This window comes from the organism of the source record quoted next, unplaced genomic scaffold, assembly GCF_019419815.1.
Source record: "Pyrus x bretschneideri cultivar Hongxiangsu unplaced genomic scaffold, Pyrus_bretschneideri_v1 Contig27, whole genome shotgun sequence".
In the NCBI taxonomy this organism is placed as follows: domain Eukaryota; kingdom Viridiplantae; phylum Streptophyta; class Magnoliopsida; order Rosales; family Rosaceae; genus Pyrus; species Pyrus x bretschneideri.
The window spans coordinates 3896509-3923159 of record NW_025999579.1 but is presented as its reverse complement, the minus strand read 5'-3'; the positions used below and the strand labels follow the sequence as shown (position 1 = coordinate 3923159).

Here is a 26651-nt window from a genome sequence, read left to right as displayed (position 1 = left end):
GCGAACTAAGTGTTGATGTAATGCCTCAGTTGACAAACATTGGCCATCTTCAACATTACTCAACAATTTCCTGCAATTGTTGTCCTCGACAAGCCTCTACAGTTCATAGGAACATGATAGTCACAAAAAAAAAAAAAAAAAAAAAAAAAAAATCTCAAATTTTTTCAATAACATTTTGTGACAAATATCATTTTTGAATTTATGAAATAGAAGAAGTCATTATAGAATGCTAAATAAAAGAAGACATGTTTTTTCATATGAAACTACACGATGTAATTCCTTTTCCCCTTTTGATCCAAAAATTTACATTTTCCCACTTCTTTTTAGTACGTACTTTTGTTTCTGCACACAACTTTCTCAAAGTGTAAAACGGTAGTTTTCCAATTTTCATATTGCTTTTTGATCCGATGTTCTCACCGTATATACTAAGATTAGAGGCCACCCATTATTTTATTTTTTTTAACAAACGGTATTATCAACACTAAAGGGATGAGGGAGTGGCTAAGGCTCACAATGAGCTAGCACTGATATGGTTCAAATTCGTCTTTGACAAGAGTTGAACCTAAGACCTCTCACTTACAAATGAAGAGGAAATATCACTAAATCATAATACTAAGTGGCTGATGCGAAGGAATTTAAATACAAGAGGAAAATAGAAAGTGAGAGAGAGAAACTTAAGGGGTAAAACTATAGCTGATTCTTTTTTCTTTTTTTCTTTTTTTCTTTTTTTTCTGAAACAATAGCTAATTATTTTATTCACATTATTTATTGGGCAATTAGTTGGAATGATCAGTTTTTTACATTCGGTTGCATAAATGATCAATCTTTAGTAACAACAACATATTACTCATATATATGATACAATGATGACATAACAACCACACAATAATAATATAATAATGACATGATAAAAGCTGCTTATTTCTGCAACCAAATGTCAAAAACTGATCATTCCAACTAATTTTCTTTCATTTTCTTTTTGTTCATTATCAAACTTATTAAGGATGAAAACAGTATAATAAGTGACATTTTACACACTATAATTGCCTATGAGTATAGAAAAACACCTACCATATTCTACCATGTTCTAATATGATTTTTTTTAATAATAGTATGGAAAGATGTACACCTACCATGTTCTACCATGATTTTTCATTAGTAAGGCATGAATCACGTTATTTTTACTATTGTGAATTAATAACACTACATAGTAGTGTGATTATCATACAAAAATTTTCCTTTCATCTAACTAATATTATACTAATAAAACATAATTTCCCTTGCAAAAGAGTTTTGCTTGTAAATAATTTATTAGATTCTTCACCGTCTTTAGGACCTATAAGTATGCACAAATGAGCAAATGGTTCGGCCACCCCGCAGAAACACCATATAGCTTGGTTATTGGTCAAGCTGAGCCTCCTCAGTTTTGACAAATAATTAACGACAACTCAGAGAATCCATTAGACAAAATTAGTTGACGAATTTTTTTTAGGGTTTGTTGCATAGAGCAGACAGCATATCTGAATATAATTTGTATGTTAAAATGGCAAAAGAAGATGGAGTTCTGGTGGTCAGAAATGGCGATAGTGAAGTCTCCCTTCCACCAATCTCAGCTGGAACAGAATACAATACTAAAGAACTTGCAGATGATGATCTTACTGATGACCATCCAAAGGTTCCTGGATGGTTTTCTGAGTATTGTCCGATATGGCCAGGTGGGTTTCAATTGACATGTTTTTTTTTATTTATTTATTTTTTTTTATTTTTTAATACTTTTAGAATACATTTTATGACTGTTTAATTTGATTCAAAATTTTCATTGAGTTAATTAGTTTTTTCAAGGAATTCAGATTGAGTTCTAGGTAGTCAGTAACAATTTCGTTTCTGCATGTTGTGAGAGGTATGAATAAGCTTATTTCATTATTGTTTACCATGATGAAAGTATAGCTTCATATTGTTTTCAATTCAAGTAATTCTTGCTTCAGACAAGGGAGTTGTGTATATAGTCTTTGTAAATAGGGTCACGGGTTTGTTGTCCCCAAATGGTTGTCTCCTTCCGTTTCTTTACTAAATTTTCAACACGTGATCTACCAACTCGCATGATCCAATAAACTCAAATTCTTAATTTTGAGCAATTACAACTTGACCCTACTTCTAAGACGTCGAAGTGATCGAGGTTCAGACATAAATACATTGTAGGTTCAATGATGTTTTATGGAGTTAATTAGATTAGCTTTCCAAGCGGTGCAGTGAGATAGGGAGGAGATGGTACAGGGATCAGAGGCTTCTTTTTGGGTGGTGCTTTTCTAGTTTTCTTGAATGTAAAACAGACAAAAAGTTTTCAGAGTTCACAACTCTAGTCTAAAAACAAATGCCAGCTATTTTTTCTTATCCGTGAATAAGTTTACTTTCCTGATCTTGTAGGGCAAGCCCACTTTTTGAAGGTAGAAAAAATCTTATTTCAAGGGAGGTCCGAGTATCAAAGTATGATGGTATTTCAGGTAAATTAATTAAAAGTCCTCGTTATAAAGTGTGAAAGAAAATCACTCTCTTTGTCACACAATTTAACAAATAAACTCGGTAATATTAATAATGTAACAATATAACATTTCATTTCGTAAATACAATTTAAATAACATTTGCTTATTGTGCAGAATGCAACTTTTAACTAAATATGTCATAAAGAGAACTTTTTGACTAAGAGAAAGTTTATGGTAACCTTTAGAAAAAGGAATTGGAGATCATTGTTATAATAAAAATACTAGTCAATATTATGAAATTAACTATCATCATTATTTATTTTTGGATTCTTTAGCTACTTTAACGTAACATGACATCAATGTTTAATGTCTAAATTACAAGGAATATAAGGTTACATTAATTGTCAAAGTATACAATCTAATGTTATATAATAATGATAAAGTTATAGTTAACATATAATCACAATATTGTTATTACAATAACAATATAGGTGTTTGTGTTGTGGACGCCTTATTACACTATCAAAATATTACTATACATGTGTGTGTGGACGTGATTGCATTAAAATTATTGTAGGGTACGTTGACTAATTAACCTTTGGCTAAATTATATATGGTTGATTAATTTCTAATTTGCAGTCATCAGCATATGGCAAGGTTTTTATTCTGGATGGAGCACTCCAACTCACTGAGAAGGATGAGTTTGCTTACCAAGAAATGATTACACATCTTCCTCTTTGCTCCATTCCGAACCCAAACAAGGTAGTCAGTTAAGAATTTGAGAATACGCCACAACATTTCATGTGAATGAAAGAAGACAAGTGTCAATCTTACACGTTTCATACATAATTCCATCAACTTTTTTATAAATTAACTTACGTATAATTGAAGTGTACTTAATAATAATAATTAGAGCTGGTAAATGGTTTAGTTTAGTTGGTTTGGTTTGGGTTCATCACAAAATAAGGCTGGTTGGGAAGTACATTTAAAATAACCGAAAACGCTTTTAAATAAAATGTTTTTGAGTTCTAAAAATATTTAAAATGCTTCCTACAAGAAGCATCTAACTAGTTCTTGTAGGTAGCCCTTCAAATTCTTTTTAGGTGCTTCTTGCAAGCAGCATTTCAAGTGTTTTTCTATAATTCACTTGCATTTTAACCAAAGATTTGTTTCAAAAATATTTTCACAAAAAACGATTTCGCCATTTTAAAAATAATACCAAACGAACCATAATTTTTTATTGGATCACCCAAACTTTATCTATTAAGCTTATGAGTGAAAATAGTTAAACTCGAAATGATTAGTTCAGTTAACGGGTCAATTGTTTCACCCGTTAACAAAAGCTCATCTCACGTTCATAGCATCACCAATAGAACCACCACCAATCAAAGCAGCAACAACCTAGACCCCCCATAACCCACTTGCTCTATTCCACCACCTCCAACCTCCTCTCCCTCTTAGCCTCCTCCAAAACGACGGCAATGCGACGTCATCTCCATTGTCATCTACGACGTCAATGGCAATCCCCGCCGTGCTCCTCCTCTCCAACTGGCAACACTTCTCGCTTTCCAGCCCGACTCCAAACCCTCCACTATGAAGGGCTTCGCGTCCTCATTCGAGTCAACATCTGGGTTCCCGTCAGCGGTCAGTATTGCAAGGCTGAAATCGAACATCAAGGGCAGCAGTGGGCCGCTGTCAACGCCAACTCCTTAATGGGTGATTAATGGGTTGCTAACAGGTTCACTCATTATTGCTACCTCATTATGTCTCCACCCGTGAAATGAAATTATGTGACCTAAATAGGTCATGTTAACGGGTGGAGTCCATCTTGCCAGCTCTAATAATAATAAATCCCTAGTTTGCAGAAAATTAGAAAGCTCATCAAGTAAATGCAGTTAATTTTGTCACCTACTTAATCCTTTTTTTCTTGTGTCAAAAATTAAGGTTTTACTCATTGGGGGAGGAGATGGCGGCATCTTAAGGGAGTTTTCTCGACACTCTTCTGTCCAGCAGATTGATATTTGCGAAATAGACACCATGTTGGTTGATGTGAGTAAAAAATTCTATATGAAAATTAAAGGAAGTAATCCAAATAGAAGCTCTCAAACTAAAATATCTACATGAATTTCTAAGCAATTTATATATAAATTTTTAGGTGTACAAGAAATATTTTCCTAGTGTTGCTATTGGATACGAGGACCCTCGGGTGACCCTTCACGTTAAAGATGGTAATTAAGTCCTTTCTAGTTTCTATATAAATTTATGTTTTGTATGTGCTTTTTTCTACATATGGTGAGTCCTTAATTCATGTTAAATTTGCAGGTTTTGCATTTCTTAAGTTTGTCCCAGAAGGAACATATGATGCGATAATAGTGGATGCGTTTGATCCTATTAGTATGTGGATGCGTCTAAAATATTTCCAAATATTAATAATCTGTTAATTAATATAAATCTAGCAAACAAAAAAAGTTAGCATATACGAAATGATCGACGTAATTTATCGTTCTGTGCATGCATGCATGCAGGGCCGGATCATGAGCTTCACAAGACTCCCTTCTTTGAGTTGGTAGCAAAAGCCCTCCGACCTGGCGGAGTCATGTGTATTCAAGCAGAGAGCATATGGTTTCGTTCTTTAGACATTGAGCAACTCATGGCCAAATGTCGACCAATATTCAAAGGCTCTGTTCAGTATGCATGGACAATTGTTCCTGCATATCCAAGGTAGGCATATATTATATACATATAGCTTTTTAATCCGTTTGATAATCTTTTCAGTGTTCAAAACAAGCCAAATTTTGAGAATTTTCACAAAAGCATCTTTTCGTTTCTGATTTCATATTTTCATCAGTTACTAAACAAGTTTTCAGTTTTTATAAAAATATAAACAAATAGTTTTCAAACGACTCCTAAGTATCCCGTTTCCAGTCTTAGTACTAATTAAAAAATTCAAACACTATTTTCTAACAACTCTCAGTCGATTATTAATTTCAGTGGGGTGATTGGTTTCTTGCTTTGCTCCACGGAGGGGCCACTGGTGGATTTCAGAAATCCTGTCAACCCAATAGACCCCAACAATAGTTATGGGATTGCAAAAGAGCCCCTGAAATTTTACAACACAGAGGTACCTAACATAATTCCTAACTAATTATGCATGGCTATAAATTTAAAGCTCGATTCTCGATTCTCGCTTTTTTTTTTTTTTTCTCTCTCTCTCTCTCTTAATTTCTGTCGATTCCAATTGATCAGGTGCACATGGCTGCATTTTGTTTGCCATCTTTTGCAAAGAAGGTGAATAATGGGTCTAAAGTGAATGGAGTTGGAACGCTCGCAGCTGATGAGGCAAAACACAAGTGAATATTCAAGAAGAAGACAACAAAATCTATCCCAACACTAAACATCATTATTGTGTGTGTTTTAATTTTATATGATGGCAAACTACATATGGTTGTGTTCCATGATTTTCTGGTGGAAGTGTCCTGTTAATCATGCTATTGCTTTGCTTTAAATTAGAAAATGACAACTTACTCAAATATTGTTTTGTACGCATGATACTTGCATTCACTTTACGAGGAGAATACACATATTTTACCATTTAGGAATAAAGTATTAGGTTTTTGTCACCATCAGATCATCCATCTCAGCTGAATATTGGAGTTTGAGTATTTGAGTTTCATCAAGTGTTCGTTAAGGACATTGAGATCGGTTAATCATGTTATTATTTTGGCAAATGTGCTTTTAGGCTTATGTGCTTTTGTTATTTTGGGCTTTTGGGATTTTAGTCATCTTTTGTTTACTCAGTCTGGATTGTGCTGTTTCAATTAAAAATATTATTGAACTAGCATTTTGGTCCCTTTTTTTTTTTATGATAAGATGATATTTTATTATAAGCTTAATCTCTACTAATTAATAAAACACTCATTGTCAACCAAAAGCCTATGAAATTACTAGTTTAACCTTCTAATTAAAACAAAACATGAATAAGAAATATGGAGCAGAAATGTAATTTCACACAACCAAATTTTGTTTTTTTTTTTTTTTCAAAGCCTCACCTACATGTAATCATAACATATCTCTAATTCAAAAAAAATAAATAAAGAATAAAAAACTTCTCACTCTCACATTCTCTATCACTCTCTTTCTCTCTCCTTCTATTTCAAAAACAAAAATAAAAAAAATTTCTCACACACTTTATGTGTGCCCATATGCTAGTATAATTTACGGGGAGGGGATTTGAATCAAATTCAAAGGAGCGCGTACGCTGTCCTAGTTAGTTAGTCTATCTAACATTTTTACGTTTGTTCTTTTTATATGATTTTTGAACATCAGTTAAGCATATTGTGTTTTACATGTCTCATCTAAAGGGTTACGACTTTAGGATTAACTTGGATTCAGTTCCGATCTTGCTTTAGTCTCAACCCCCAAAGGAGAGAGCCAGACTTTTCGGCTTTTGAGTTTCGGAGTTTTGAGATTTTGGGCTTAGGATTCACCATTGATGTGTATGGACTTATGGGAGGAACTTCTCAATGAAGAAAACTCACATTCCACCTCTGGTAGAACCCTCTTGTTCCATCATTTTCATATTTTATAATCATTTCGAGATGGATAGCACTTGCATTTTCTTTTGGGTTCAAATACTTTTTTTTTTTTTTTAATTGTAGAAACTTTGTAATCGGAACCGTCTAATTTATTAATCTTAATTTAAACATTATTCCTACGAAAGAATTTATTCGAATCGAAAATCACTTAACCATTCAAATATATCAAATAAATCGATGGTTCATCATTACAAATGAATCATTGCTCTGAAATTAACCTGGAACAAAGTGGGTGTTTATCAACCTACGACATGAATTGAAAGGTCATGTAGTCTCAACTTTCTTGGATAGGTTTTGAATAATATTACAAGTTTTCTTCCACATTAAGGGAAAAAAAGTGGGAAAACAATTGCTTTTAACCAAATTCATTTTTCTGTTATAGGTAGATATTGCACCAAGCCTATAATCTAGATCTAGTTAGGTGGGGAGGGGAGACATGACAATGTCAAACATTTGGTAATCTTGTACAACCCAATTCCCAAGACATGTTCACTGACGGATTTAGAAATTCATGCGGCTCGAAGTGTAAATGTTTCAGCAAAAACATAAAAAATCAATTAACATGTTTGCCCATGTATCTCTCAATTTGTTACGAAGTGAAAATTTAATAATAATATTCATAGCGAAAAATGTTAACTCCACCGACACAGTTGTAAATGGTAAAATTAAATTCAATGTAACCCCAATAATTATCGACTCCATACCTTCCACTTCACCAGTAATATCAGACGAGTGGGAAATGCCCTCGAAGTTGGGTTTCTATGGAGGTCAAGAGCTGTGGACTCATTCACCCAACCCACGTCTAGGCCCAATACCTAAGCCAACCAATTATCCGCCCCAGTGTTGGTCTCCACTCTTTGGCCTCTCAAAAATAAAGTCAATCCATAACAGGCATTACTCCGTCAGGCTTTCGCCCTGCAGAAAATTCTCCACTGCTGCCTCTTGTTGGAGTATGGACCGCGTCTCAGTCCCATTGACCGATTTAATAAAAAACCATATGTTTTAATTTTTATCAAATAAATCAACAGATAAGTTCCAAGAAGCAATGTTTCTTTCCTGTGTTTGATATTTCTAATTCCTCACCAAATTCCTTACTTATATGGTTGGAAAAATCCCCAACTTGAAATGACGTCATCACCTATTTTAGCAACGTCAGGCGGAAAGAAAGAACGCGTAAGAACCGGAAGATACCAATCGCCAACGGGCGCGGAGAAACGGTGGGACCCGCCGGCTTGTCAACTTCTTGGTCTTTTTAACGGATAAGGACTCTCTCTCTCTCTCTCTCTCTCTCTCTCTCTCTCTCTCTTTCTCTCTTTCTCTCTCTGTCTGCATGCAATCGCGAAATTGCAATCGGCTGACTCAGCCCACACGCCCTCACTCCGCCCGCGACACGGCACGAGACTAATATACATGGCTGGCCCACCACGGAAACCAGATAACGCAGGCCCCACCTTTTTCTCTGTCTTATGTCTGATTTGGTATTGATATGCTTTGAAAAAAAACTACTTCTGCTGTGCTGTGAGAATAAGCATGTGTGAAATAAAGCAGCAGAGTGTTTAATAAACTTTTTTGAAAAAGTTCTTTTGAAAAAAAGAAAGTATTATAGTGTTTGATAAATTTTTATGTAAAACATATGTGAAAAAAAACTGATTTTTCAAAGCTGGGTTTTGCAACTTTGTGTTTTTAGCTTTTTTTTTACCCAAAAATGTGAAAAAAAGCTGAAGCTGAATGTTTACCAAACATAAAAAAGCTCCTAGCTCTTTTTGATAGCCACTTTTTTTTAGAATCACCTCAATACCAAATTAGGACTTAATTCAGCATGCAACCTTATTTTTTCTAATTTTATATTTTGCCTTTCCCTTTTTTAATTTTCTACTCCAAAAAAAGTATTTGTTGACAAGTGAGTTATTTTATAGGAAAACTAATGAAAGGACTTTAAAATTTTGAGTTTTACCGATAATGATAAAATAAAGGGTAAAATAAATAGTATCATGATTGATTTTTTAGTGTAAAAATGTACTTTTTCATTAAAGTGAACAATATCAAAAACTTTTCGTTAAATTTCTCTATTTTATTTCATATAATTCCCTTGCTAATCCGAATATCCATTGTAGACTATGGTCACCTCTTTACAAGCGATAGCAACGTGGAGGATCGGAAATACCCGAATTATCTGTATCCGTTAAAAATCTGAATTTTTTTAATTCAAGATGACTACTTTCGTCGAATAAAATTGAAAATATTACATTATCGTCTATGTTCGTAAAAATAGATGTTGAAATCTCGTTTCTTGGATGTGAAGGAGAGAAAGAATTTGTTGATCATTTCATTAACTTCATAACTTATGTCGTGTAGACCTTGTTCTTGTGATAATTATTGATTGATAAGTTGTAGGAAATGACTTATATCACTGCAAACAAAGACTAACACAAATTCAAAGTTGGTGTTAAAGATTATAAATTGACTTACTAGTTTTTAAAAATTGTCACTATAATGAAATGTGAAAGACTCGATAAGAACTTTCCATCTTCCACGATTCTTTTCATACAATTTTTTTCTGATAAAAGTTTGGTTTAAAGATCATGCCGAATCTCTTTATCAATGATTCGATGAAATATCTTGGATCTATTTTAAATTAGTTAGTAATACATGTATCACTCAAATAAATTTAGTCAAGATCATGAATTTTTTTTTATTATGAGACGATTGATACGAATTAAGTTGAAAGTTTATTATGTATTTAATTGGATTAGGAGTTATCTCATTATCCATTGATGTCAGATTAATTTAATTTTTATATAGTCCCCATCCTACATAACATGATAACTTATTTTTAGTCACAGGTTAAATAGTACACTAAAACAGAACTAACATCATTTAAAAGCCATGAAAATAAAATTCTATAAAACAAATATTTGTTTGACAACTTAAGTCTAATATGAGTACGTGAAAAATGTTAGTGTTCTACCATAAAAAAAATTGATAATATAGGAGTAGCTCAACCTCTTATATATAAGCCCTTAGTCTAAAACATGAACAACACAAACATGCTGACCTGAAATATGTATGATCGTTTGAGCTTCACATGTGAACCAACTTACTCTGATATAAAGAATAACCCAATATTTTATAAACTATTATTTGATTTGTTTCTCATCGGTGATGGACTTTGTCCTCCCATTGCCAAGATAGGTTATCTTGCCACGAAAAGGAAAATAAAGAAGTAGAGATGAATGGTGTAGGGCCTTGCAACTAATTGATGGTATTGCATCACGTCCAGCTGGGAATGGTATTGTACAAATACACACAACCATAAATCCACACGATTGTATTCCACTTGTGCACAAGATTAACAAGAGGTGGTGGGGTATGCCAGAAGAAAAATCAAATCTTACTATCTTAGTAGCGTAGTAGCGCGGGGCCCAAGAAGGAGCGACCAACCACGAGGAAGCAAGTGTGACCACGTGGATTAATGTCAATTGTCAAAGAGAAGCCAGAGGGAACTGGAATAAGTTAGGCGTGCTGGACTGGATTGAAATAAAAGAAAATGTTGGCGTGCTGGAAAAGAAGAAGGGTGGGAATGGAAGTATGGGGGTGGGAATGGGTCCAAATCCAAGGAAAAGGAATGGAATAGGATAATATAGGACGAGGGGAAAAAACGGATGGGAGAGAGAGAGAGAAAGAGAATTGGATTTAATATATAGATCCTTGTCTCCTAGATTTTATCCGCTTTGAATTGCGTGACTCCAGGATGGACCTATGTTTTCTCCTTATTACATCTGCCTGCCATTTCCCTTCTATTTTACGTTTGGGCTGCGCCTGGAATGACGGAAAAAAAAAATAAAAAAATTGTAGCAATGATCTTTTAATTATTTTTTATTGAAACAAGATAATAATTGTGTATTTTAGTAAATTAAGGGATCAATGATTATGAATTTATAGTTGATGACCGTTTCTACAATTTTCATGAACTTCTTTTTAAGAAAATTGATTTCTCTTTTATTTGCATCGAAAATACTACTTTGTAGGATATAACGAGGATGTAGTTGTTGCAAAAAATTGACAATCAATTCCTTTTTTTGTTTTTTGGTTTTCCATGATGAAGGAAAATGAATACCAAAGTGTGTTTAGGCATCACTATCCCTTATTTTTCTGTGTGAGGAAACAATTTTCCAAGCTTAGATTTATCAAACATGGGAAACACACAACAGTTTCTCATTCCCAAACTCCCTTCCTCACATACCAAACATAAGTGTTTGGGACTAGATTAAGTAGGATAACTCATAACGTATTTTTAGGAATACGGACATGTTATGCTGTGATTCTGAGATATATCCAAGGTCGACACGTGACTCTATGATGTTGGTGTGCCAAGAATACACACAAGATATACAAATGAATACTAAATTGAAACTCAAAATAAAGAATACTAGTGGTGTCTCTCCCATAAATATAGTCAACAATTGTACAACAAAATGTGCCACAAATTACCGTGACCAAACATATTAATGATGAGGAACGTATTTTTGCTATGTTACTAATATTTGTACTTGCTTTGATATTCTACCCCAGCCTGGCTGAGGAAGAATTATGGAGCATAAAAGCTCATGTTACAGTTGTTACTGCTATTTTTTTGATATATCCAATTAGTCAATGAAGCTTTTCTATCCCTCGAGCACATGTTTAGGTTCGGCCTCAATGGGAAAATAAAACAGCTGTTTACTATTGAACTGGGACCAAGAAAAAAAATTTCTTCTATCGAGGAGGCCCGCTCTTCCTTTATTGAAGTAAGTGCAAATGGTCTCGAGCCCTTCCCACGTGCCATAACTGACCTACGAATAGGAAGAATCCTAGAACATAATGAGAAGTAGCTAACCAACTTCTAGGAGACACATAACCTTCACTAGTACTGTGCCCATAAGCTCCTAAAAAAATGACAATCCAAAAGAAATACAAGGAAAGGTACAAGAGTAATCTACTCACTCCAAGCACTCTGATCTCTGCCTTGCTAACCAAGAAGCACCCTGTATCTACTAAACTCTATCACTTGCACAATCACTCCCTACACCACGGGAATGGTGCATCCGTCAAAGCAAAAACCTGGATAAACTGTGAAGCTCGTGTGAGTGACAATAATTGTCGGCTAGGGATTTCAATTACCGCTACGCTTGTTTTAATCAACGTGTTGGTGAAGAATATTGCATGCTTGCTTTATGGAAATAGATCTTATTAAATTTCGTATAGTGCTATATTATATGTTGATCGTATTGGTTGGTTATTTTGGTTGGATACTTATTTTTTATTGATTATTGTGCTACCGTTTGGAATATTGTTCATCGATGAAATATGTGAAATATGAAATGAGATTATTTGTGAATCATTTACGATGTGTCATGTGGTTAGAACTTCTAGTGTTGAGAAAGGAATTATGGAAATGAGGTGATGAAAAATGATCTTTTTGTGTAGTTGCCAAACTCGTAGCTGGTATCAGGTCTCAGGCAAGCCTACCATTTGTTTATTGTTCATTGGCGAAATATGTGAAATATGAATTAAGATTATTTGTGAATCATTCATAATGTGTCATGTAGTTAGAGTTTCCAGGGTTGAGAAACGAAATATGAACATGAGGAAAATGAAAATGATTTTTTGTATAGTTGAGCAAACTTTAGTAGGTACTAGGTACCAAGTAAGCCCACAGTGCACAATTTCTTTTAGGTAGTCGGGACTGGCAGTATAGAGTTCACGCAAGATGACTAATTAAGGGGAAATTGGTATGATTGAGTTACAAGAGTTATCACTTGGGATCAAATGGTATTTATGATATAAGACGTTCAAGGTCTGGGTGTTTAATTATACAAATTAGCGGGTATAGTGAAGGTTCTTTCCATTGCCTTCTTGCAATGTTATTTATAACGAATTAATAAATACGGCTTTTCGTTAACCAAACGGCCAACAAACGACGCACCGACTTACTCGAGCGTGAAATTGGCGAATGCAAAACAGTAAAAAGGCCAAAAAACCCATCTTATCCAAATGGGCGACACCGTGACAGAAGGAAAATTTCGTGGTCGAGCAGCCGCGCTTACTGCCCATCTCCCCACCACGGTGAAAATATTGCCCACTCAATTGCTAATGATCATCTCCCCATCAATTGTAGGTACCAATTTTTTTTTATTCAGCAATACCAAACTCGTTATATACAAAATTTGAACAAACAATTCATTTCAAAACGAAGAGAATTATTACTGGATTACTATTTTTAGTACAAATTTTATATTTGAATCACAATTCATTTTGATTCTTTAACTTTTTACCCCGTCGCGATACTTCGGATAAAAAGAAAAAAGTTAGGGCAATGGCTTATGTATGTATTATTATGGATAGACGTTTAAGCGTGCGTTTTACTTGGCATTGATGTAATCATGTGAGTGAGTTATACAATGCATTAGATACACTCGCACATGAGTGAGCAAATGTTGCTCGAGAAATCTTGCCGCAAGATAGGGAAAAAATCATGTGAAAACACAGAATACACTTCCTTCTCAAGGTAATGGGATAATACTTCCATGTGCCTTACATCATACATGTTTTTCCTTTCATATCATATGTATGTTTGTAAAGCGTTATAAGGAGACATGTAGATTATATTTGGATGCTTAAGAAATTTTTATTTTTTTACTTTTATCCAATCAAATATGTATATATAAAGCCAACAGTCCCTTTTGGGGTTACTGGCTTCACCAAAAAATTTTGAACAACAATGCCCTCTAAACAAAAAAGTTCAAAAGCAGCCTAAAATAATAATGCAGGGTATTTTCGTCATATAAACAATGTTTTTAATATTTAATTTTTTTTTTGTACAGTTTTATTTTTATTTATTTATCAATCAATGTTGGAGCGAGAATTGGGTTTAGGACTAGGCGCAAGGTTATTTATATGTATTTATACAATTTTTCTACAATGCAACAAAGCGTATATATTTTGAAAAATAAATGGCCAGATTTAAACTATGAGATCTAACTGCTACAAAAAAGATAAATTATATAACTACAAATACGAGATATTAATACCACGAGACATTGTAGCACACCATATTATTCATAAAAACTCAACATATAGAAGTTTTTCTAAACTTGTAATCAAATCTTACTTAAAAGCAAAGAAGTGTTTTAATGCTATAGATAAGTAGATGGGTATTTTAGGAAATTTACCAACAGTGGAATTTTATTGTTTTGCAAGCAACTCCAACGGTTGCAGTCCACTAGCGTCGTCGTGGTCTTTTAGGCTAAGTAATTTCTTGTTGGATGTATATAATAATGCCACATGAATGTGACTAATTGAAAGGTCACTTTGTTGATTAAATATGGTGACCATAATAGTGGTACTTTTCTTTTTTTATTAATCGGAAATGATTAAGAAACGGCAACCAATTTAATTTTAAAATCAGAACATATCACAAATTTTCTTGAGAACTTACGCAACGGTTTTTGCCCCGGAATCATAGTAGTACTTTTCTACATACGTAGCCAATAATCCAATTAAAAAAAATTGACCCCAAACACTATTTTTTGTGGGCCTATTTTAGGTTTATCCGCATGCAAGGATTAATTTATCCCAAGCCATCTTTAATTTGTTTTTTAAGTTATGAAGGGATGGTCAAACTTTATTTAAAGAGTTGGTAAATGCAAAGAACACTACTATTAAAGGATAACATCGTTTTATAATTTTATTTAAAAAGTTAGGTTTCGTTTTCGGTGCCTAAAGAATTAGGGTTAAACCCACAAAAGCCATTGTAATTACGTTTTAGGCCAAGCTAGTTTATCTAGGTAAAGGGTTGTGTATTTGTAGGTTACTCAATATACATAAATAGTTCGTTTATATTAAAATGATTAGCTGATAGCTTCGTCATGACACATCTTTTTTAGGAGACAAAAAGACTGACAGAGACATTTCAGCCTCTTTCTAACTACTATTGTATGATTCACACACGGCAATAATTAAACCTAAGATGTGTATTAGGAATACGGACTTAGAATTCGTCCCAACCATTGAAGCACTCTGTAATGATTTTATACATACATAGTTGGCAAACTCATTTGTAATTTTTGTATTCTTGTGTAGAGAGGATTAGCGGTAGGTTTGGTTATGATTCACTAGCCTTTGGATGTATATGATGCCAACATATTAGATTATGAATTAGAATTTCTCACATGCACAAAAATAAAGAGATTGAAAAAAATTTCTCAACGTTGATACAAACAATATTTAATTATAAGGTAATTTCACGTCTCACACAATCATAACTTATTTGATTTATAATTTAGATAAATCGTCTAATTATGTAACATGCAAAACTAATTGAGGGTGGAATATTACCATGATTATACCAAATTTTGAAAACATCGCATTAATTGGACTTAGGGAAATATATGAAAAAAAAGTTGAACAAGGACTATTAGTTGAAGTTGGGCGCAAGACCTGCGGATATGGTTCCATCATAGATAATGAACTAGAATTTCTCATACACAAACATTAAAAGAATTTTCTTTATGTTGAAACAATAAACGGTCAATTATAAATAACTTGGAAGTACGCGGTTTGTAGTTTAATTGATTAACAATATTCACTCTCGTACTAAAGAATTTATCGATTTACACCCTTTTCATTGCTTGTATTTAAAATGAAAGAATAATCTAAAATTGATGCGGTCGTACCAACTCACATATACCGAATCTCATCATAACTGTAAAAAGTTAAGTAAGTTCAGGCGATAATGGTATTAGATGGATGACCTCTTAGAAGTCTTCGTGTTGCACCCCCTCCTTTCCTTAAAAAAAAAAGAAAGAAAGAAAAAATAATCTAAAATGTTTTATGATGACTAATGATTTAGATCAAAGCATAGCATTACATGTTAAACGTACTCAGAGAACAAAAATTAGAAATACATAACATAAATGAGAGTAAGGAGGTCGCTTAATATTACGGTCTAGTATCATTCTTCTTACCTTACAAATAAGACGATTATCGACAAAGACAAATTTAAACCACATTATTACGTTATTGTTAGCTCATTGTCAGACTCAGTCTGCTCTTTCAACTCTTCAATATAGATAATATCGTTTTTTTTTTTTTTTTTTAAAGAAAAAAAATTGAGAGTAAGGGATAGATATGAAATAAAGACGAAAAGGAGGTGGCATTATTTAATGATGAAGGGCACAGCACAGGATTAACGTAAGACCAACCAGGAGTTGCAATCCAAACCGTAGTCTCACTCTCTCTCTCTCTCTCTCTTGTTTCTCTCTCTAAATCTCTCCATATCTATCTTCTTTTTTGACTTTGTACGCTTATTATCCGTCTGCCGAGACACCACGAAATTCTTGGTTGAACGAAACAATTTAAGCACCAAAAAACAAAACCAAAAAGTGAGGCTCCATCCAAAATTCTTTTCCCAATATTTTCCACTTTATTTCTTTCCAATATACTATTTTTCCTTAAATTATTTGGTCGGTTTCGAAACCATTAAAAACTCTCACAAATTCCGCCGGTTTCCAACCTAACACACACCTCCTCCTCTTGGTCACTTTCCCGTATAAAAAAATATCAAACAGTCTTACATTCTTTCTCTCATCATATCCATCTATATCTCCGTATCTCTATCTCTCTATCTCTCTCTCTCTCTCTCTCTCTCTGCGAGCTTGTTCACAGCTCTGTGTTGTACAGTGAGTTCTCTTTTCTGGGTTGCTGAGAATTTAAGGGAAATCAATACTTGTGCTTTTTTGGGTTGTTGGGGGTTGACTTTATAATTCAGTTTCTCTTGAAATGACACGGCTATTTTCTTCTCTCTTTTCACTATTTTCTCAGCAACCAAACAGAAGCCTCTTGTTGTTGTTTTCTGAATGTGTAAGGTGTTTTCGCAGGAAACTTGTTCTTCACTGATATCGTATAGCTTTGTTGTTGGATCAATCCGACTCCATCTCAGGTTATCCTCATTACTTGTTTCCAATTCTTCCAGTTATGTTTGTTTGCATAGAAAATTTATTTTTTAATCGAGAAAGATAAAATCTTTTGCGCAAAGGCTGTGTTTATGCATCATGGTGAATGATAAATCAATAAGAATTTGAGTCTTTAAATTAAAAAATATTAAAAAAAAAAAACTTTGTGAATTAAATATGCTGATGCAAACAGAGCAAAAATTGCAAAAGTTGCAGTGACAAGTAATGGTTTTTGGAATTTAATTTTTACTTGATTTAGTCTGTTACGTGAGGATATGAATAATGAACAGAGGTAAGGAGAATCCTACATTTATTGAAATTATTCCTTGCTTCCGTTATTTTTATGCAGATAAGCTTGATGCATAAGAGTGTGTGTGTGTGAGTTCATTTAGAAGTGCTTTTAAAAACGATTGAAAGTGCTTTGGGTTAAATTGATTTTGGGCAAGAAGCACCAGATAACTTTTCTAGAATCCGCTTGGATTTTTACCATGGATTGGTTTTAAAAACATTTCACCAAAAAAGATTTCAGTCATTTCAAAAGCACTTCCAAAAGGATGCATATGTGTGTGTGAAGTCGATGTTTTGACTGCAAGTCTTTTCGATTTCGTGAATAATTCGATTAATATTGCTGCCCTGAGAAGTTGATTTGAAGATCATTCTAGTTAATTGAAGATTTTAGAAATGGTTTTGGATGTGAAAAACACTATTTAATAAACGAGGTATTTATATGCATACATTTTAGTAAACTCCTTCCATTTAATATTTTTGTATTGTATTTTTTTTAATTATTGTTGTTGTTGTTGTTATTTTTCTGTCTATGGGTCTAGATTATGAACTCTTCTTGTTATTGGGTATGTTTTCTTTAATTTAGTTGGAATAGATAGCTAATTCGTTTCATCATATTTTGCAAGTTTGCGTATGAATACGGAGAGGCAGAATTAGATACTAATGGTTATACGAATCGCTCTGAAAGAATGGTGTTTTCATTACAAATCTGCTCAATCTGCAACGCTTTATAATCTTCTTTGTCTAGATATAGGGATCGGATGCTGCACCAATTACTAAATTTTTTCGGTCTTTTGCTGCCTTTCGTATAGGTTCTTACTTTGCACAAAATCTTGGTTGTAGATTATTTGGAACTCCAAGTCATTAAACTGGCGTAACAGCGCATAACTGCAATCATGCTCTCAAGATCTTGCTTAAGTTTGTTGGAATTGTCATCTGGGGACATGTTGAATTTCCCTCAGACTCCTAGAAACCTCCCAAGGGTGATGACTCTTCAAGGAGTTATTCCTGATTCAGAAAGTAGCGACGGCGTTAATAATGAAGATATAAATGTTCCTCCTTCGGAAGTATGTGAAAAGAAGATCATAGTGGCGAATTTTCTCCCTCTACATGCTCAGAAGGATGCAAAATCTGGGAAATGGTGCTTCAGTTTTGATGAGGATGCACTTTCGTTGCAACTCAAAGACGGTTTCCCATCTGGTACTGTGGTAATACATGTCGGTTCTCTGAAGGTTGACATAGAAGCAAGTGAGCAAGAAGAAGTTTCACAGAAACTGCTGGAGGAGTTTAATTGTGTGCCGACATTCCTTCCTTCCGAGCTGCATAAGAAGTATTATCATGGGTTCTGTAAGCAATATTTGTGGCCTCTCTTTCACTACATGCTGCCCATGTTTCCGGACCATAGTAGTCGCTTTGACAGGCAACTTTGGCAGGCATATGTTTCTGCTAACAAGACATATGCCGATAAAGTTATGGAGGTGATCAATCCCGAAGATGATTGTGTATGGGTTCACGACTATCACCTTATGCTTCTTCCAACGTTTTTGAGAAGGCGGTTCACACGAGTTAAGCTTGGCTTTTTCCTCCACTCCCCCTTCCCCACATCAGAAATCTACAGGACCCTTCCTGTCCGAGATGAAATTCTGAGAGCACTGCTAAATGTAGATTTGATTGGTTTCCACACGTTTGATTATGCTCGCCACTTCCTTTCTTGTTGTAGTAGAATGCTTGGCCTTGAATATGAATCGAAGCGGGGCTACATTGGACTTGAATATTTTGGCCGCACAGTGTACATTAAGATTCTGGCGGCAGGGATACACGTGGGCCAACTTGAATCTGCATTAAATCATCCCTCTTCTTCCATGAAGGCCAAAGAGATTCAAGAGCAGTTCAAGGGGAAGAAAATCATTGTTGGTGTCGATGACATGGACATATTTAAAGGCATCAGTCTAAAGTTGATGGCCATGGAACAACTTTTGATGCAGCACCTGGAGATGCGGGGGAAGGTAGTCCTGGTTCAAATTGTAAATCCTGCAAGAAGCACAGGGAAAGATGTTCAGGAAGCAAAAAAGGAAACATATTCAATGACCAAAAGGATAAACCGAGTCTTTGGTTTCCCAGGCTACGAGCCGGTTGTTTTGATTGACCGTAGCCTTCCCTTTCATGAGAAGGCTGCCTATTATTCCTTGGCAGACTGTTGCATAGTTAATGCTGTAAGGGACGGAATGAACCTGGTTCCCTACGAGTACATCATTTGCAGGCAGGGTAATCAAAACATCGATAATGCTATTGGAGTTTCCTCTAATTCCCCTCGTACAAGTACACTTGTTGTCTCGGAGTTCATAGGTTGCTCACCATCTTTGAGTGGAGCTATCAGGGTGAACCCGTGGAACATTGAAGCTGCAGCTGATGCACTCAACGAGGCCCTCACAATGCCTGATTTGGAAAAGCAGTTGCGGCATGAGAAACATTTTCGGTATGTTAGCTCTCATGATGTGGCTTACTGGTCCCGCAGTTTTCTACAGGATTTGGAGCGAGCGTGCAAAGATCATTACAGAAAACGTTGTTGGGGAATCGGTTTTGGTCTGAATTTCAGAATTTTGTCTCTTTCTCCAAGTTTTAGGAAGCTTTCAATTGATCATATCCTCCCTGTATATAAGAGGACGAACAGGAGGGCAATATTTTTGGATTATGATGGAACAATAATGCCTGAATCTTCTATTGTTAAGACCCCCAGTTCCGAAGTCATTTCTGTTCTGAAAAACCTTTGCAGCGACCCCAAGAACACTGTGTTTATTGTCAGTGGAAGGGGCCAAAGCTCTCTTAGCGAATGGTTTGCTCAATGTGAGAATCTCGGTATAGCAGCTGAGCATGGATACTTCATAAGGTACTTTCTTACGTGCGCTTATAAATGTAATTTTATACTTCAATGTGACTAGTTGTTTTCTGGCAATTGTCTATACTTGTATTGATTCTGCGTTCAATATTATTTTATCACAGATGGAGTAGTGCATCCAGATGGGAAACCAGTTCGTTGGCCATAGATCTCAATTGGAAGCAAATTGCAGAACCTGTGATGAAGTTATATACAGAGGCAACCGATGGCTCCTATATAGAGACCAAGGAGAGTGCCTTGGTGTGGCACCATCTAGATGCTGATCCTGATTTCGGATCATGCCAGGCCATGGAAATGCTGGATCATCTTGAAAATGTCCTTGCGAATGAGCCTGTAGTTGTAAAAAAGGGTCAGCATATCGTCGAAGTAAAGCCACAGGTATTTATGTTCTTTCCACGCTTTTGTGTTTCTTTGTTCGTATAGTAGCCTAAAGGATGTCACGTTGCTTCTTAAACCGCAGGGAGTTACTAAAGGAATAGTTGCACAGAAAGTTCTTTCCATGATGATTGGTAATGGGAATGCGCCAGATTTTGTGCTGTGCATCGGGGATGATAGATCAGACGAGGACATGTTTGAAAGCATATCGAGCACAACATACAGTTCATCTCAAGCTGCAGCTCCCGAGATCTTTGCATGCACTGTCGGACAAAAACCTAGTAAAGCCAGGTACTACCTCGATGATACAGCGGATGTCATCACTTTGCTCAAAGGCCTGGCAACCGATTCAAGTCTCAGGGCAAGGTCCAATTGGGAAATTCAAGTCCCGTTCGAGAATATTATCTGAGATGAATGAGGTGCCACTGTTTGTCAACGTGCCTAGGGTAGCGAAGAACATCGATGGATGCTTTTCTTCTGATGATACAAGCATACACAAAGGAATCGCGGATTAACTCTTTATGTTTCAATACACTAACTTATTCTTTGCATGGTGGAAAGCCGGACATGATGCTGCTCTGGGTGTTTCTTTCGAAGAGAACGATGATCACAGAAGGGTTACTATGGATTTGGAATGTCAGATGGCCTTTACCTTCTTAGTTCACAGGTTAAAACTTGTTTTTCCTTTCGTCATTAGTAGTTTTCACAGATAGATACAAAGGGCATCATTTGTTTGTAAATTTGAACTGGCTCTTGATACTCGATTATTTTTCTTCTTATGAAATCATAGTTTTTACTGAAAGTTGTCTATGGCAATTACTGCTTACATTCTCAATGGAGATGGGAGTGCGGTAAATTATTATTTAAAGTACCAAATTACAATTGCAGTGTTCTTTATGTGTGACTACACAACTATGTGAATCTGGCAAGTCTGAAGAGCGAAGTCTAGTATTTGCCCTCCATTTAATTACCGCTCGACAAAATGCTAATTTTCATTTTTGATCTTAATCGAAATCTTAAACAAAACAACGGACTTCAATTCGTTATGGAGGACTAGTAAAAATTACATTTTGAGAGTGTAGCTAGTTTTGCTTGGTGGGTTTGTAAAAGGACAAATTTTTTAATGCGTCAAGAACAAAAGTCGGTACAAATGTCACAATACAAACATTTTAGATACTTAAAAAATAAATTTTCAACCACTTATAATCTGACATCTGATGTACCGAGTAATATTTTCGACCAGGTGAATTTTCTACTAAACCCAATTTTCCGAAACTGTTTGTGAAAGAACACTATTGCCTTTTGACCTATGGTCAAAGTCTCTCTTCAATCCTAAAAGAAAAGGGAAGGGGGAAGCAAAATCACCGCAGTTGCTGGGTTTTCACTCTTCCGATCACACACCAAGCAAAAACAATAGAAAGTGAAAAATGCCTCGTCATGGTTTCGCCCTCGTCGCCGTTTTCGTCCTCGCAATCCTTCCTCATATTCAGGTCTGTTTCTAAACCCTAAACCGCTGTTTGGTTCCTGAGAAAATGCGGAAGAATATTAAATACAGATTTATCGAAAGTTCGTTTCTTTTTATGTTTTGTTTCATCTCTTTCAGTTTATAGTTTCCGCTGTTGGTTTTGTGCAGGTTTTGGCGAACGATGATCAGATCTCCGTACGATCATCGCCGTTCGAAACAGCCCTCGAAACCCTTCAGGTGCAAATTGGGTAAAGTTTCCATCTTTTTTTTCTCTTTCGTTGTGGTCTTGTAATTCTGGATCATTGAATCTGTTTGGTTTCCGAGAAAATTTGGGAAGAGGAAAGGAATTCTTAACCATGTTATCATCAGATTGGGACCCTTCACCGGAAGGGCTAAATATACTTCCCGACAGCCAAAAGCGTCATCGATTATACTTGGTAGAAAAACGTAAAAATGCATGCTTCTATGTCATAGAAGCAGTTTATGAGGACGTGCTTCTTTAGGAAGCACTTTCAACTGCTTTTCCGTGAATCACTTTAGCATGTTTCTTATTAAAAACATTGTTAAAAGCGCTTATGAGTACAAGTGCTTTCTAGAGAAGCAGTCCCATATGGGCACTACTGTGAAACCAAACAAATAGCTTTAAATATCAAAATTGATTGCATTTAAGTGTATCGGTGTATGTGCATTGTTTGTTTGTGCGTGTATGTATGCATGTTGATTGTGTCTCTCTGACATTGGAGAAATGTACTGTTATTGTGTTTCTTTGTATAATTTTCAGGTATAAGTTCAAAAAAATTAGTCTCCTGCGCCGTGCCATGACCCATGCCTCCTTCTCTGAAGAGAACAACAAGGCACTGAGCATTTTGGGTGCCAATGTCATAGAAACATCGGTCTCTATGAGATTACTTGAAAACAACCTTGAGATATCTGCAAAAGAGTTGAACCGCCGCATTTCTGAGGTCTCAAAAGTAGAATCTTCCTGTGCTACTGACGGGAAGCAATTGGGGTTGCATAAGGTGGTTAGAGTCTCTCCTAAGACCGATTCTTCAACTCCCTTGGTGGTTTGTGGGGCTTTCAGAGCGGTCTTTGGTGCAATTGCTCTTGATACTGAGAAGGCTGATGATGCTGGAAGTTATTTTTGGCGTGTTCATGGTGGCCAAGTTGGAGGAGCTCTTGCAATGTAAGCGCAGCTCGCTCCCTTTCAGCTCTCAGTAGATATTATGCTAGAGTACTAGCTGCTACTTGTGGGATTTAATTTAGTACCAGAGAGACTGGTTTGCTGTGATCTTTCTGTTTGTTAATATGGTTTGACAATATCGGTCATTTGGAATACTTTGTGCCTTTGTCCCTAAACAATATTATGCTACTTGTAATTTCGTACGTGCGAAAAACATTGCTAATCTAGTATGTTTGTTTGATGAAAGAAAGGGCATTTCGTATTTCAGCTGTACTTCAACTGTGTGTTTTTTTTGTCAAACGATAGATTTTGTTAGATTAGATGTTAGATTAGCTATCGACGGAGTTCGAACCCACACCGTCATGCAAGGGCTCAACTCCTTTCCACTACTGTGGTAAAGAGCCACTTGCCTTCAACTGTATTTTTGTTGGAAACTTGTTTACTAGGAGCTGATTTGAATGTCTATCTTTTCTACATTCCCTCGGATATAGATTCAGAAAAGATGCAGGATATGAGCCATCGACTGTGTTTTTATATTCTTCTTCGGTATATGTTGCATCATACTACTAAAGTGTCTCGATTTTTGCTTTTACTTAACGAACTACGTTTTTCAATACTTGATAGTTTGAGAACATTTTGGATTTGCTCGAACGCCGGAAATGCTTGTTATGGAAGTGCACTGGTTCTGTTCTTACTTTACGTGATTATGGGAGAACATATATGCTAGATTGTGATACAACTTTGTTAGAGCTGTTCTTGATCAACGGTCTATGGAAAAGTGATTATCATGCCCTAGGCCTAGCATCACTTATTCTTGAAGCACTTTTCATTTCTTCTGCTTTTCACTTCACTACTCAGTGTCATGCCGGTGCATCATTTCTCGATATAATCTGTGTTGCTGCTGCATCAACTCCCAGCACGAAATGACTGGATCGATTCAGTTTCGCAACTTCTCTACCTTCTTTCCGTCTTCATGAAATTTCTTCGTTTGTTTTCGCACCGAATCTCTTAGGGCCTGTTTGGTATGTCACAGGCTGAGAAATTTTGATGGATTAGAGGTTATTAGACATCAGACTTGACTTTTAGCCTTCAGCCCTTCACCCCCCGTGTTCGAATAAGATTTTTCTTAGTTTGAATTGTCGTATGTGGCATCAGATTTTTGCTCCCTTTTGATCGTTTTAAACTAAGAAGCTTGACTGATGTCGTTTTCAGTAGGCCCGAGTGGCCAATTTGTCCTCCTTCATGGAGAAGCATTATCTCAGATTCTCTCAATCAATATGGTTGGTGCCAATCTGTTTACTTTTTTTCTACTCTCATATTCCTCCACCTTACACAGCATTAATTTTGTATTTTTCTGATTAGATAAATATGTTGCCGTATTTAAAAGATTTAGAGAAATGCTTAGAAGATTCTCAAAAGTGCAATTTTTTGTGAATGTTCTGACGCTTTATGTATTTTACATGGTGTTTAAGTGTTTGGCATGAGAATAGACGTTGAACTGTTATGTCAAAAAATTCATGAAGAGTCTCGCATTTTCTTAAAGATTTAGGACCATATTAATTTATGCTAATTTGCCAAAGGGAAATAACTAAAATACTAAAAGGGAAATAAAAAAGGAATGAATATGGTAGAGTGACTAGTCTATGGCGGAATTGGGTACTCTCTGGATTCAAGGGACTTGAGCTTACTGAGCAGTGTATCTGGGCCATTAAAATTTGATCAAACGATCACAAACAAAAGATTCATTTAAAAGTTATAATAATTATAATATTGGGATCAAATTTCAATATTCTGAATGCACTGCTCATTGGTTTCAGATCTTTTTAGATCCGGACAGGATCCAGTTCCTTCTATGGCAGCGCTGGAATTGATCATAGTCGGTTGGAGAGGGTTTCTACAGTTCCATCTTTGTATTTAAGTTTCTCCTCGGTTCCACCTAAGCCCTGGGACCCGCACGTTCCCACCCGAAGCGTCACCTACAACGGCACTATTCTTTAATTTCGGAATTTTTTTAATTCTTATTTTTTCCATAATTATGCCTATAAGTTAGGTTCCTCCGCTCCCTAAAACATAAATAATGGATAATTATCAATAATTATATTAAAATAATAATAAAAGCTCTTAATCATTAGGCAAAACCGGAAACACACCAAACGACAGGTCGTTCCGCACACAGAAAGTCACAATGGCCACCGGCAATCCCCGGTCACCTCATGTTTCCGTTACAAACTTCCACCTATCAACGCCACTTGTATAAAACACCCCGTTTGGCAGAGGGAGAGGCAATTTCTCCACCGGGGTTTTCTAAACCTCTCTCTCTCTCTCTCTCTCTCTCTCCTCGATGGAAGACATTGACTTAGAGGCAATAGGCCATGGAGGATCAAGTTCGCGCTGCTGCTTCTGTATTCCGTCGTCATGGTCGCGGGTGCGGACCTCCCAAAACGACGACCGGTGGTGGTCCCGAGGCATCAAGGCCCTCTACAAGCTTCGAGAGTGGTCCGAGATCGTCGCCGGCCCCAAGTGGAAGACTTTCATCCGCCGGTTCAACCGAACCAGAAGCGGAGGCGGTTCCGGCGGCGGCGGCAGGCACGGGAAATTCCAATACGATCCCTTGAGTTACGCCCTGAACTTCGACGAGGGACCGGTCGACGAAGACGACGAACCCGGCGGGTTCCGCGATTTCTCGGCCCGGTTCGCCTCGATCCCGCAACCGGCGAAGTCCGGGGGGCCGCCGGAATCGGGTAAAGAAGTGTCGGTGTACGGGTGAAGAAACTGCGCCGCGACAGCTATCGTGCGCCAGGGGGGGCGTTTTGTGAAAACTGTGATTTTGCTGGAATGGCTAGTCAATGAGCTGGCGTGGAAGGTGGAAAGGGTGACGTAACGCTGACATGGCGCCGTCACTTCATTTATTTTTATTTTTATCGTTTTTGTTTTCGATGGCGTAGAATGTTAGGTTTTTATTTTATTTTTATTTTCCTGGTCTTTTGGATGGTGACGTGGTTAGGATTGGGTGTATTTAATTACAAAATTATCAGATACTAAGAAGGACAAAATTGTCAAATAACATGAGACCAGTTAAGGATGAGGATGAAATAATATCTTGTAGATTTTGGATGATTCCTTATCAATTAATAAATATTGTTTATATTTTAATATTACTTTTTTTTGGCATTGTAATTTAAGTGTCATTTTCTGCCACTCAGAAAGGACACAAAGGATGTAGATTCTCTGTCCTTTTATTTTTTCCTTATATTTTATGTGGTGACGGTTAAGTTAAGTTAATATTTTATATTATTTTTTTATAAAAATAATAAGATAAAAAGAAATAGTAATATAAAATATTGACGTGATTTAACTGTGATCACACAAACAGAAGATCATGA

The 26651-nt window shown here is 35.9% G+C and overlaps 4 protein-coding genes across 7 annotated transcripts; all 4 read left to right on the top strand.

The window, feature by feature from the left end:
* The first annotated feature begins 1354 nt into the window (after nucleotides 1-1354).
* LOC125478876 (spermidine synthase 1-like) lies at nucleotides 1355-6153 on the top strand. Its single transcript, XM_048587602.1, has 9 exons — nucleotides 1355-1715; nucleotides 2425-2501; nucleotides 3120-3242; nucleotides 4425-4529; nucleotides 4636-4708; nucleotides 4803-4874; nucleotides 5006-5201; nucleotides 5472-5601; nucleotides 5727-6153. Exons 1-9 carry the CDS (start codon nucleotides 1544-1546, stop codon nucleotides 5832-5834), a joined length of 1056 nt encoding a protein of 351 aa, XP_048443559.1. The 5' UTR covers nucleotides 1355-1543; the 3' UTR covers nucleotides 5835-6153.
* A 10220-nt stretch (nucleotides 6154-16373) lies between these two features.
* On the top strand, nucleotides 16374-21425 carry LOC125478894 (probable alpha,alpha-trehalose-phosphate synthase [UDP-forming] 9). Of its 4 annotated transcripts, none has more exons than XM_048587638.1 (5): nucleotides 16374-16794; nucleotides 16993-17054; nucleotides 18196-20239; nucleotides 20353-20626; nucleotides 20709-21425. In XM_048587638.1, exons 3-5 carry the CDS (start codon nucleotides 18249-18251, stop codon nucleotides 21030-21032), a joined length of 2589 nt encoding a protein of 862 aa, XP_048443595.1. In that variant the 5' UTR covers nucleotides 16374-16794; nucleotides 16993-17054; nucleotides 18196-18248; the 3' UTR covers nucleotides 21033-21425. The 4 variants fall into 4 exon arrangements, with proteins under 4 accessions (XP_048443595.1, XP_048443593.1, XP_048443594.1 ...); XM_048587636.1 differs by having other exon boundaries at nucleotides 18165-20239; XM_048587637.1 differs by having other exon boundaries at nucleotides 16374-17054.
* A 473-nt stretch (nucleotides 21426-21898) lies between these two features.
* On the top strand, nucleotides 21899-23541 carry LOC125479047 (protein NUCLEAR FUSION DEFECTIVE 2). The gene is made up of 3 exons (XM_048588067.1): nucleotides 21899-22113; nucleotides 22257-22336; nucleotides 22870-23541. The coding sequence occupies exons 1-3, from the start codon at nucleotides 22051-22053 to the stop codon at nucleotides 23273-23275; spliced, it is 549 nt and encodes a 182-aa protein (XP_048444024.1). The 5' UTR covers nucleotides 21899-22050; the 3' UTR covers nucleotides 23276-23541.
* A 2053-nt stretch (nucleotides 23542-25594) lies between these two features.
* On the top strand, nucleotides 25595-26426 carry LOC125478849. Its single transcript, XM_048587524.1, has one exon. The coding sequence runs from the start codon at nucleotides 25610-25612 to the stop codon at nucleotides 26033-26035; it is 426 nt and encodes a 141-aa protein (XP_048443481.1). The 5' UTR covers nucleotides 25595-25609; the 3' UTR covers nucleotides 26036-26426.
* The last annotated feature ends 225 nt before the right edge of the window (nucleotides 26427-26651 follow it).